This window comes from Aegilops tauschii, chromosome 7 (assembly GCF_002575655.3).
Source record: "Aegilops tauschii subsp. strangulata cultivar AL8/78 chromosome 7, Aet v6.0, whole genome shotgun sequence".
In the NCBI taxonomy this organism is placed as follows: domain Eukaryota; kingdom Viridiplantae; phylum Streptophyta; class Magnoliopsida; order Poales; family Poaceae; genus Aegilops; species Aegilops tauschii.
Window position 1 is genome coordinate 32,399,301 of NC_053041.3, and position 13,621 is coordinate 32,412,921.

General features: G+C 48.0%; 1 protein-coding gene across 1 annotated transcript; it reads right to left on the reverse strand.

The window, feature by feature from the left end:
• Positions 1 to 269: 269 nt before the first annotated feature.
• LOC109754891 (alkane hydroxylase MAH1) lies at positions 270 to 2,321 on the reverse strand. Its single transcript, XM_020313780.3, has one exon. The coding sequence runs from the start codon at positions 2,244 to 2,246 to the stop codon at positions 675 to 677; it is 1,572 nt and encodes a 523-aa protein (XP_020169369.1). The 5' UTR covers positions 2,247 to 2,321; the 3' UTR covers positions 270 to 674.
• Between the last annotated feature and the right edge of the window lie 11,300 nt (positions 2,322 to 13,621).

Below are 13,621 nucleotides of genomic sequence, written 5' to 3' on the forward strand. Positions count from 1 at the left end.
CCAAAATGATTCCATTGAATGAGGTCCCGGATGCAATGGAGATCACACTTGATGCTCCCATGAAACCTCATGGCTCCTTGTGAATGATGCCATCGCTGCCTTGCTGTCTACCTTGCGTAGCGGGGCGTCTACGTTCACCTTCTTACAACCCGAAGGAGAAGGGATCCAGGATAACATCATCATAAGTGACTTTGAGTTGACAAATGCTAGAAGAAATTTTTTAGGGGCCCCGAGTTTTAGTTTCGCCCCGGGCCGCCAAAATCTCATGACCGACCTTGCTCCTATATCTGGCACCATGCACCGCCTTGGGGCTCCCGACGAACACATGCAGGAGGAAGAAGAGCGGTGCGTACAAAGACAGATTTTTGCGACGCGTATCTCTTCCGTGCTTTTCGGCATTCTCTTTTATTGAATCGAGTAACAACCACGTCAGAAGTGTTACTTCTGTTCCATTCGATGGACGCAATCGTGGCCAAGTCCTCGCACGTTTACAGGAAACAAATTTTACATGAAACAATTCTACACTACCACTCAGACAAAGCCGCAACGTGAACTAGAGCACGTTTCTGGCATTATTTGGTACATGCAATAATAAAGCTAACCTGACATGTTCAGGCGCTATATGCATATGGAACATTAGACTTGCGTGCATCGGCGGGCATACGTATGTAGCCCTAGATTGTACTTAGTGCATCGTCTTGTCTCTTGTGTACCCTCACCTTGAGCCCGTCCTTCATGTGGAGTATGATGGACATCTTGGGAATCGCCGCCGTTGCACCGGCGGTGACCTCGACCCTGAACCGCGGCATGACGGCGGCAACGACGGCCTTCATCTGCGTGAACGCCAGGTCCTTGCCGATGCACGTCCGCGGCCCTACGTTGAACGCCACGAACTTGTAGGAAGGCTCGTGGCGGAGCCGCCCCGTCTCCGTCAGCCACCGCTCCGGCCGGAACTCTAGGCAATCCTTGCCCCACACCGCCTCCATGCGCCCCATCGAGTAGAATGACACGATCAGCTGCCGTGTCCGCGACACCGCATGGCCGCTCGGCAGCGTGTCTGGTCGTGCCGCCGCCTTGTGCTCGAACGGCACCGGCGGGTACAGCCGGAGTGACTCCGACAGCGCCGCGTGCAGGTAGACCAGGCGCTTCAGATCGATGGCGGTGGGATGGCAGCCGATGCCACCAGACGGTGCGTTCTCACGGAGCTCGGCGAGGATCTTGGTCTCAACGTCGGGGTGTTTGGAGAGCAGCCAGAAGAACCATGTCAAGGCGGAGCTCGTGGTGTCGCGACCGGCGACCATGATGTTCAGCGTTGTGTCACGCAAGAACCGATCGAACTCCTTTCCGTCCTTGCCTACCTCGTCTTTGCATGCCAGGTACAACGTGAGAAGGTCAGCGGCGTCAGTCCCGTCGACGTTGGTGTTGGCACGGGCCGCTCGCTCTCGTCGGAGCGACACGAACTCCGCGATAGACGCGTCGAGCACCTGCCGAGCCTTGGCCATCTTTCTTTCGTGGCCAATGTTTAGGTAGGTCTGCAGCCTCAGCCACGGTACGGGCGTCACGTGCCTGTAGAACAGCACCGCCTCGGCCTCGTCCATGGCCGCGGCGAATGGCACTCGCGGGAAGTGGGCGGCGAGGCAGCCGGGGTCGACACCGAACACGAACATCGCCGTGAGGTCGAACGTCAGCCGCATGAACACGTCCTGCAGATCAACGACCTCGCACGTGGCCGCCAGGCCGTCGAGGAGCGGCACGAGCCCCTCGCCGAGCTTGCGCGCGGTGCTCGCGGCGACGGCAGAACGGAACCTCGGGTCGAAGAGCAGCGCGTGCGCCTTCCGCCGCTGGAACGCCCACGACTCGCCGTCGGCATTGAAGATGCCGTCGCCGAGCACGTCGAACACGGCAGCGAAGTCCTCGCCCTTGGGATAGTTGCTGAAGTTGGCCGTGAAGACGTGCGCCACGTCCGCCGGGTTGGCCGTGACAAGGACGTCCACCGGTGAGCCCCACGGCCCCCTGATGACGTGCGACATCCCCGGGGCCACCTGCAGGAACTCGGTGACCCACTCGTGCACGCGCCCGGCATTGACGGTGATCGCCGGCAACGCGCCGACCACCGGCCAGTTGGTTGGCAGCCCGTCCCGCTCGCGAAACCTGAAGAACAGCAAGAACAAGAAGCAAGCGAACGACACCATGATCTCCGGGTACTTGCCGAGGAAGCCTCCAACCCACCATGACACGGTCTCCATTTCTCTTGGCTTGTTTACGTGCGTTATGGCCGGTGAAGACGTGAAGTGTTATTGTACAAGTGAGCTATATGCAGAGCTAGCTAGGCTTATTATATAGTGGATTCTGAGGTGATGGTTTTGGGTTAGGTACGGTGTAGAGATTTCGTGTATGGCAAGGCAGCCACCATTGGAAAAACTCATGTTACATAGTGTTCTGGCATAAGGGCATCTCCACGGCGGACCCTCAAACCTCTCGTAAGCGTTTGGACCGCGTTGTTCGGATGCAGTTTGTCACCCAACGCGGTCATGTATACTGAGTAGTCCGGACCACATTTTTCGGGCATACTGTAACCAAACGTGAGGGGTTTTGCGGGAGTTCGGACAGCCGCCTGGCCAATCAAAAGGCACCACGTATCGTCCCTAGTCCCTACTCTGTGTTCGTTCAGAATGGCTAGCATTTGGCAGAAGACTTTGTGCTAATTGCGTTATATTTGGCGGAAGGTAGTATGGGAGACGTTTGTGCATTTCGCGGAAGATGCTAATTATGCTTGATTAGGCGGTCATTTCTAGATTGGGCGAAGCTTAGTACCTTCATTTGGTGGAAGCTAGCTTTCCGCCAAATGCTTATGAGTAGCATTTGGCGGAAACTAGTAGCTTGGCTATTAAACAAATTACAAATTATAGTTGCTATTTTTTAAAGGCGAACATTAGCGGTATAGGGTTGGATGGATGACTTCCGTAACCATGTCTGGACATCAGTCCGCACCGATTTTTGGACAAATACCATGTCCTTTTGTGAGTCGGCGTTGGAGATGCCCTAAGCCCCAAAACACATGGCAATACAAGATCCCTCGGCTTAGTTCGGACTAAAAATACCTCGGCTCATAAAGATAGCTTGACATTTTTCTACAAAAACACTTACATGGAAGCACAATGTTTTCTTTTATTCCGAATGTTTTTTGGGGATGGGCTGAAATCACCGGTTTTCAGTATATTTTGGATTTTTTTCATCCGTAAGAATCAAACAAATTTTGAATTTGAAAGTTTTTGTGTCACAATATGGATATTTTGACCAAACTAAGACACATACAACTCTTCCTTCACGCTGCTACACTTCTTTTTTGCTACGACATTTTTATAAATCTAAAAATAAGGACCAGAATAAGAAGGCCGCAATCGAGTCTTCTCAGGAAGAAGAATACTTTTCTGAGGAAAATTCTGATAGAAATGCTTCGGAGCAAGACCATCCAGAACAAAGTGTTGATGAAATTCAGTACGATAAGAAAGCTATCTTGGGTGCTCCCATCTCGAGCCCCTTGTCCTCAAAGGTGCTGCAGGCCACCAAAAAATCTGCAAGAGGCAAAGTGGAGAAAGCTGATAAGAATAATGATGATGTTCCCCTTGTGGCTGAGAAGCCGGAAACTTTGACCAGGGCCTATGAAAAAAGGAAGAAGTCTGTGACTCAGGAAGAAGTTGCACCAGTCAAAAGTGATGGAGTCAAACCCAATAGACCTTGGGTAGGGTGTCCCGAGCTGGTAATCTTGGCACGATGGTAACATGGACATGTGATTTACTCGGGTTCAGGCTCTCTCCGGTAGATAACACCCTATGTCCTAATTTGATTGTATTGATATTGATGGGGTAAAGAGTACAAGTTGATGTACCACGAGATCGTGTGTGTATGAGGTTGTCCTCTACGGTCCTAACCCCTCGGCTTATATAGATGCCGAGGGTACCTCGGGATTACACATAGGTCGGTTAGATCTAAAGGTAAGCGTGGCAAAGACCACCCTAAGTCTTGAAGTATGCGCCAAGTTTTCTAGGCCCGATGAATCAGGCCCACTGGTTTAATGTTCATTGGGGTCCTCGGCCCGACCTACATGGTCGTGAACCAATGTGGCTAGGAACCCCTCGTTCAGGACATCATCAGTAGCCTCTGAACCCGCCTTCAAGTTGTGGACGCTCATCGGTCTCTCCGAGTTGTTCTCCGTCTTCATTCATCAGTCTTGCAACCTGGTTCAACAAGTCCTCCATCTTTTCTTCTGAACTGGTCAAGTCTTGGCCAAGGAGCCTTATACCTCACGCATCCGAGGAGCTCCTTTAAACTTCTAGAGTTACTTTCCTCGGATTCAAAGATGTTTCCCACGCAGAGCTATCTTAATGGCGAAGCATTCCCACGCTCAAATGAGGATGATGGTTCAGTCCTGCTCTGACAACTTTGATCAACCTGAACCGTGATCGTGCGTCACAGAGCCGTGTGGTCATTTCAGAGGTAATTATAGTGTGCTAGCATGGATCGAGGCCACAATCATTGGCATGTCTAATCAATAAAGTGATCGTGCCCTGGATATGTAGCAGCACAATCCACCATACCCTCGATTCATGCGTGTGCTGAATGCACGTTGCGTGGGGAACTCGCTAAATTACAGCCAAACGGCACACTTGATCTGCATCTTTACTTGCCTATAAAAGGCCAAAGGTAAAGCGGATTCGTTTTACGCTCCCAATCTCCCCTGCCCTCATCGCCATCTAGCTCGAGTGCCTTGAAACCAGAGCCCGAAAGCTTCCAGTTTCCTCCTCCCCTTTCGTCTTCGAAAGATGACAGGAGATACTACTAGGGATAAGCCTAGTAGTGGCGCGGGGTAAAATGCTAGTAGTAGCGTGGGTGGCCGCACTACTACTAGCTCGCCACAGCTAACTGGGTAGTACTAGCGCAGGGTAGTACCCCGCGCTATAACTAATTCTACTAGTAGTGGCGCGGGTGCCACCCGTGCTACAACTACTTAGCTGTAGCGTGGTTCTCTAGCCCGTGTTGCTGCTACCTCTTGTGTAGTAGTAGCTCTTGCCACGTGCTACTACTAGCCTAAAACCCGCACTACTACTATTTATTTCAACATTTTTTTCTTCTACGTATTTACGCAGCATTTATAAAGTTTCTACATAGTACAAACATATAGACACAGCATTGAAACTATATGATACAACAATGTCTCATCATCATCATAATCATAATCATTGTGATACAACAATGCATGATCACATAATAAACATAATCTACGAAGATCTTTATCGGTCAAACCGCATAACAACATACGTTGTTCCCTTTGTCATCGGTATGTTACTTGCCCGAGATTCGATCGTCGGTATCTCAATACCTAGCTCAATCTCATTACCGGCAAGTCTCCTTACTCGTTTCGTAATGCATCCCGCAACTAAGTCATTAGTCACATTGCTCGCAAGGCTTATAGTGATGTGCATTACCGAGAGGGCCCGGAGATACCTCTCCGACAATCGGAGTGACAAATCCTAATCTCGATCTATGCCAACTCAAAAAGTACCATCGGAGACACCTGTAGAGCACCTTTATAATCACCCAGTTACGTTGTGACGTTTGGTAGCACACAAAGTGTTCCTCTGGTAATCGGGAGTTGCATAATCTCATAGTTATAGGAACATGTATAAGTCATGAAGAAAGCAATAGCAGTAAACTAAAACGATCAAGTGCTAAGCTAACGGAATGGGTCAAGTCAATCACATCATTCTCCTAATGATGTGATCCCGTTTATCAAATGACAACTCATGTCTATGGCTAGGAAACTTAACCATCTTTGATCAACGAGCTAGTCAAGTAGAGGCATACTAGTGACACTCTGTTTGTCTATATATTCACACATGTATTATGTTTCCGGTTAATACAATTCTAGCATGAATAATAAACATTTATCATGAAATAAGGAAATAAATAATAACTTTATTATTGCCTCTAGGGCATATTTCCTTCAGTTGGCTCATTAATCCTCCGTTGTCATAGGAAGTATTGATGTACTAGCTAATGTCATCCTCCTCCATTTCATCATCTTGATCCACGGGGCCGACATGATCAGCCACTAGAATGGATGGACCCCCTTCTTCACGTATGATCTGACCGACCAAGACAGAGGGTTGTAATTGGATAGGTGTAGTGGTGTTACCTTCGATCGGCCTCGACCGACATGGTGTTGCCATTGGTGTGCTCCCGGATGCCTCCACACGAATTAGGCTTTTCGGCCACACCATCAGACAATTCTTGCATTGTACTAGGGAAGCCTGGCTCTCGTCATTGTCTGCCCTGGGGAGAAGCAGAGAAGGTAAACTATCATGACCCCGCATTACACAAGCCACGGAAACCCTGAACGCGTCACTGGGCATCGGTCGGCCGGGTAACAAACGATCACATGGCTTGATTATTGTACCCTTTGCCACATCCACCAACTATTCGTTGATGTGGTATAGGAGGGTGCATGGTGTTTCATCGGCCTTCAAAGACATGTGCAACATCAGAGATCCGAAAGCTAGAGCAAAGCAAGATAAAATATGTTGATGAGCGTGGGACGGGTAATTACCATGAGGGCGTTGAGCTCAGCTAATTTCAACACCCCGCCGAGCATGCCAAATACGGAGGAGGGGCTGCTATGAGCGGTGTGGCGAGTGCTGGTGCGGATGCGATTTTGGATGCGGGTGCGGCTCCTGTGTTGACCGAGTTGCTCCTAGTGAAGCTGGGAAGGGAAAATTCTTTGTTTGGATTTTTTTTCATCCACTTCACAACAGCCAGAAGCACGGTAAAATAGATACATGTATAAATGATAGTTTCTCAGCGGACGACGTTTCATAGTGATCTTCTTTACTTTTTTGTTCATTGTCGAATAATTTAGTCCCTCGTGGTGACTTTTTCTTTTCCACTGAGTACGATCTTTCATAGATAATGTAGTCTTGCTCCTTGTTTTGACGTATGCTTCATCACCATCGTCATATTCCCTCCTCGGCTCATTGTACTAGTCGTAGTCTTCCTTGTTGGTGACTCCATCCATTCTGATGATGCTCCTTTTGCCTCACCTCACGACAACATGACATGGATTGCTCGGGTCAGCTATGAAGAAGCATTGGGTCACGTGCTTAGCGTGTACCCATAGCTCATTATTCGTGGTGACGTTCAAGGTAGCGCTCTTGGCCTCGGGTATAGACATGGTAGTGAGATACCGGTTTTCTCTTTGGATGCCCTTAGCCCATCTGACATGGAACATCATCACATTGTGCTGTCGAGAGTATTCAAGCTCCCAGATCTCTTCAAGCCTTCCTTAGTATCTTTCAATTATGTCGCTGGTCATGGATTCCGTTATCACCCCTGAGTTCTGGGAATAACTGTTTTTATCTTTGGCATCCGTGTAGAATGCGTATCCATTGATATTGTATGCCTGATAAGTCGCAAGGTTGACCGCGGGGCCATGTGCTAAGGCATATATGAGCTTTCCGTCCATACAACCCTCTTCCATGGGATTAGCCTGAACTCGTTCTTTGAACCAATGCAGGAAAGAGGAGTTGTGCTCTCTAATAACTTCGGCTTCCGTCCTGCGCAGCCCCCGGTCATGGTGCTTCTTTGGAATAGTGTCTTAGTGTAGTGTCAACAAAGGATGTAGCACCTATATGTGTTGTGGTGCTACTAAGTTTGCTCTGTCAAAGTTGTTGTGTCGACCAGAGTGGTCCACATGTAATTCCCTTCAGCCATTGCTATGACCTGCTCCTCGAGCCTGCCAAGGTGCTTGTTGATGGGCAAACCAACAACAAGGTTTCCGACGCCTAGATAATTCTCGCAGAAGGAGATGCACACTTGGGTCAGATAGCCCTGGACGATGCTTCCATCCTTACGGTACATGTTACATACGAAACCTTTGATGACCCCATTCATCCTCTTGAACGACATCATGCTATGCAGGAATGCCAGCCCAAAGTTGATGATGTCGTCCATATTATGGACGCACGGATGCACCATGACGTAAGAGAATGCGGGTAGGAAGTACATCTCAAGCTCACACAATATGAGAATGGTCTCTTCTTGTAGCCTTCCGAGCCGCTTCACACTGGTCGACTTTTGAGAGATAACATCAAATAAATTGCAGAGACCAATAAGCGTATCTCGGACATACTGGTCCATTATCCCTCTAAGTGCAACTGGGATTATATGCATCATAATCACGTGACAGTCATGGGACTTCATCGCGCTGAACCTTTTCTTTGTGGTGTCTAGATATCTGCTTATCTACGCATAGTAACCGGAACTAACTTTGATCCTAACGAGGCACTTTACGAATTGATCGGTCTCCTTCGGACTTAAGGTGAAGCAAGATTGGGGCAATAATGTTTTTGCTTCTTGTTGTATGTTTTGCCCCTATCTTCCGTCTCTATCTTCACCTCTTCCAACGACTTAGGGGGTCCTCCGAGAACATCTTCCCTGATACCCAAAAAATGCAAGTCACTTCTTGACTTCGGCCCATCCTTGCTTTTCTTCGTCATGTTCATTAGTGTGCCAAGCAAGCTCTTGAGGAGATTCTTCGTGATATGCATTTGATCAAGGCTATGAGTCATGTCCACGATGGGCCAGTGCGGCATGTCCCAAAAAACAGACCTCATTTTCCATACCTTCAGTAGCGGCTCCAGCGCCTTTTTCTTCTTTCCCGGCGCGGGCACCCTTCCAAATTTTTCAATGACATATCGATTACGACGCCGCTCCTCTTACATGGAGATCATCGCTTGTCAACCTCACCATTGAATAGATCTCCACACTTTCTCCATGCCTCATCCTTCTCAAGCCTTCTTCGATGCCCCATGTAGACGGTTTTCGAAGACCCTGGTTTTATCGGTATACCCTTAGCCGAACATGCGAAAACGTAAGGGGTAAAGGTAGGAGAGAGGTAATCCGGCTATTGACCCAAGACACAAGTCAATATCGATGCATATAATCGCGTATGGTTCGAGGTAGTTGTCGGTGGCTCCATGGAGCACCTCGATGTTCACTGTTTGTGTTGTCTTGCAGCCCCCGATTACCTGTATTGGCGCTTGACGGCGTCTGACAAGGTATTCGATCCAAGGATAATCGATAGTTGTAACGATCAACATTGAGCGAGACCAACGATGGACCAAGAATGTATACGCGGCCCAAATTTTGGGTGTCTCTTTATCAATTTTAACTAAGGTCGAGCCTAGTGCTTGAGCTAACTGAAGATACATGTCGAAGATATTACATGTCGTTGCATTGGAGATAGAATTTGATGTCCGAACTTTTGGCTCATGTCTATCCAAGGGTGGTGACGACTAGTCCTGCAAGCGTAGACGTGCCACACTACTCCTCGTCTATACCGAGGAGTGTGGCAGGTGGTGACTTTCACAGTCGTTGATAATGACCTTCCTTGTCTGGTATCTCAACGGGTAACACGCAGGTTTGATACTGGCCGTGAAAGCCTGAGGTTTTGAGCCAGCCCCCGGTTGGCGTTAAGTAGGCTGTCCCGTTAGCGTTCTTGATGAGCATTGAGTGATCCGAGGCAGTAGTAGTTTTGTGGGGCAGTTTGGTTGTACTGCCTAGGGGTCACCGATGACCTTGAGCTATACCGCACTTTGCGCCCACAGCGCACGGGTACATTGACTTATACCACATCAATGCTAGATGTGGTTTTGACACCTTGTCTGTGACTCTGGTGCCTTCGTATTGCACCACAACATGATGCTTGGCCTCCGAGGAAATCATTGTTTTTGGCATACCCGGCGTTGGGCGCGATACCCTACATTGTGTGTGCTCTGCTAGCCCCATGGAACTTTTAGTGTGAAATTATGCTTCCGAGGAAGGTAGTCCTCGGGAGCACACTTAGGGAGGTAGAGCGTGTATCCCTATATAGGGTTTTGATCAGCAGGCTTCGAGGTGGCATCCATATGGTCATCGTCGGAGTCGTCATTGATGTGTCATGAATGAACCTGTGATGTTTAATGGGATCGGGGTTGCTTGATCCGGCGTTAACCCTTGGTGCCTCCTCGGCTGCTTGCACCTCGGCTGCGAAAGTCGCGGTCTGCTCTTCAGTTCAGAGTGAATGCTCAGTGTTGCCGTTCATCGTTATGACACCATTGGGTCTTGACATATTTAGTATTAGATAAGCATAGTGTGAGACGGCATGAAAACAGGTGAAGGCCATTCTCTCGAGGAGTGTGACATAGCCGCTCCTAAAGGGGATGATGTCAAAGCTCAAGTCTTCGCTACGACAGTTATCGGGTGTACCCAACACTACATCCAGGGATTACTCAGCCCGAGCACTATGCATCAGGTCCGGTATTATACCTTTGAATTTGTCATTGCTATTGTGGATTCATGCTGGGTCAATATGCATCTTGTTGACGGAATTTGTTCTTCTCATGGAGACACAATTTTTTTCTCTTTTCAAGAAGCATCGCGGAAGCAAATATGTGCCTCCACGAGACAGAAATCTCTTGGAAACACTATTTTTTCCCTTTCCGAGAAGCACAGCTTGCAGAAGCAAATGTTTGCCTCCACGAGAAGCAAATTTGTGCTTCTCTTGAAAGCATAGTTCTTTTCTCTTTCCGAGAAGCACAATGCTTCTCGCGGATGCAAATATGTGCCTCCACGAGAAGCAAATCAAGAAAATCTGTGCTTCTCGTGGAAGCATAATTTTTCCGCACAGAAAAAAAATCTGTGGATTTTTTTCCTTCAAAACCAGGGAAAAACCCAAAAAAATGCATCTGAAACCTGAAATGTGTATAGAAAAATAAGAAATAAAATTCAGAGGAAGCGTCCAAATCGCGATATGTGGCGGCAGTTAGATGTGCCACTTGGTGTGCTCCCAGCCAACCAACAATGACACCTAGAGGTTCCCCGCAAGGAGTAACCACCATTGTGGATCAGAAATCGTATTTGACGCTTATTGCATCGTATAGTCGACCAATCGCATAGAAGAAGGACAACATGATGTAAATGGGCCGGCCCAACCGAGTACAGTGCATGCATTTTTGGGTGAACATTCTTGTCGGGTTCAGGTCGGGTTTCTGTCGAAATCACTAATTAAGGAGTATTCGTTGCAAAGATCACTCCCACTTTTCCAGGTTGCGACAAGTGGCGCGCTGCATGTGCGCCACTTGTCGCAACCTGGAAGTTTTCCCTTTTTTCTTAGATTCGTTTATTCAAAACGTTTTATCTCTTAAACCGTGCGTCCAAATCTTGAACCGGTTCACCGTTAGATTCTTCACGTCGAGCTCTTCAAAACTAGATCCCATGTTGATAGGTTTTGACGAACTTTTTTTTCATGAAAAAACCGAACCTGGAGCACGGGGTTTTTCCCTTTCCGAAAGAGGCACGCCCATGCCTCTTGTGGAATCACAATCGTGCCTCTCGCAGAAGCAAAACCGTGCCTCACGTGGAAGGAAAAAAAAGAAGGGAAAACGCGTTTTTTCCCGTTTCGGAGGAGGCACGGCCGTGCCTCAGGCGAAAGCAAAACCATGCCTCTTACGGAAGCAAAACCGTGCCTCTCGTGAAAGAAAAATAAATAGAAAACACTTTTTTTCCCGTTTCCGAGAGGCACGGCCGTGCCTCTCGAGAAAGCACAACCGTGCCTCTCGCAGAAGCAAAACCGTGCCTCTCTCGGAATGAAAAAAAACCGTTTCTGACAGGCACGGCCGTGCCCCTCGCAAAAGCACAACCATGCCTCTCTCGAAAGCAAAACCCCTCTCGCGGAAGGAGAAAAAAAAACAGAAAACACGTTATTTTTTCGTTTCCGAGAGTCACGGCCGTGACTCTCGCGAAAGCAAAACCGTGGCTCTTGTGGAAGCAAAACTACGACTCTCATAAAAAAACGCATTTTTTTGCGTAAAAAATATTTTTTTTGGGTATTTTTTCAAAAGTTAAGGAAGACGAGTGAAAAACCGAAACGTCGAAAAAACCCGAAAAAAACATGTTTAAAAGCCGAAAACGCATGCGGAAAAATATAAAAAAACCAAAATCCGAAGGAAGCGCCCAGAGCGCGCCAAGTGACGCTGATTGTTGTGAGCCTCCCGAAGGAGCGCTCGTTAACTAGTTGCTCTCGATTTTTGTTCATTGATCGCACACTGATACTAGGCCGGCCCAATATGAAGGGCCGTATGCGGTCACGTTGTTATTAGACGCAGTCCCACTGCGGACGGTGAGCTCACGTGCGCACGTACAACAGATTTTATCTTGCTCCCATCTGTCATTCCACCACATGTCTTCCTTTTCTTGGGCCTGGCCGTAGGGACGGTGATGCATGTAGACATCCAGCAGCACTAATATATTCGACCCCTCTCCTGCACCCACCTCTGCACTGTAGCACGCGATTGATGCCGGGACACCGACGCCTCAGATGATCCAGATATACATCCTCGTCGCCGTCTCGTTGGCTAGTGATCGATCTCATCGCCGACCGATCGGCCAGCCGTGCACGCGGCCACCCACCCCGCAAATAATTCAGTGTTAGGCAGTGGGCGCATAAGATATCCGGTAGGGGCAACGACGGAACGTGCTGCATGTCGATCCCATCCCATTTTGCCTCTTCCTTCCCCCGGCGATCCAAGCCAAGCTATCAGCAGCGTGCGCCCATGTGCGAAATGCCCATGAAAGATTTTTGCTTCTTCAGGTTTATTTACTATGCGAAATGAAGTGCAAAGGGGTCTCCAGAAAGCACGAGGAGTAATCTTCCAAATTCGTACATTAATCCTTTGAATGAAAGATGCTCTCATGAGTTTTTATACAAGTAAGACATTCATTCACATTGGTTAAACAAATCTGTCTTCTCCTATAGAGGGTTAAGTTGATACGGAAAAGCAACCGGATGATTGCTGGACAAATGTTGGCGTGTACGAAGCAACTGCATATTCTCTTTCCTTGCAAGAATCCACCACCTCCACAGAGATTCCTACGATCGAGTTACCACTGTTTATTCCCCAGATTAATAAAATAATTACCATTTTCTTTATCATGCGCACTAGTTAGTTAATTTTGCTCTGACGATTCTTTTTGTGAACATAGTACAGACGCAAACGCTCATTCATGCACACATACACACGGCCCTATGAATGTCACACCCTAGTTCTATGAGTACCTCCGAGATACTGAGCCGGCACATCATTTTGAGATTGACGAAATCGCCACAGGCGATTTTCACTGAAGGCACATCGCCGAAATGCTTAAAATAAATCCAGGACAATGTGAGCACCAATTTCAAGTCTAGGACTTGAACTCTAGTGGGTTGGGAATACAATTATCCTCCTAACCATCCGACCACAAATTGGTTCGCTTGCTCTGACGATTCCATGATGACTTGTCCAATCATGTACCACTTCGCAGCAGTGGCGGATCCCGGAATTCAACTTTGGGTGTTCAATTTTTTTGCTCACCCGAACATAGAAGCCATTTTTTCTTCATGCTATCAGATTTATTACCCCTATCTGACAAAGAAATCAAATGGTGAGCTATGGCAACAAAATCTCTTGATAGAAGGTACAAATTTAGGGATTTCATAAATATAAATGAATTTTCAAAATTGGGGAATTGGCTGCCGTGTTGTTCTCCC

What these genes read in the sequence shown, in the direction of transcription:
- LOC109754891 (XM_020313780.3), bottom strand. Translation starts at nt 2,246, where the DNA reads ATGGAGACCGTGTCATGGTGGGTTGGAGGCTTCCTCGGCAAGTACCCG.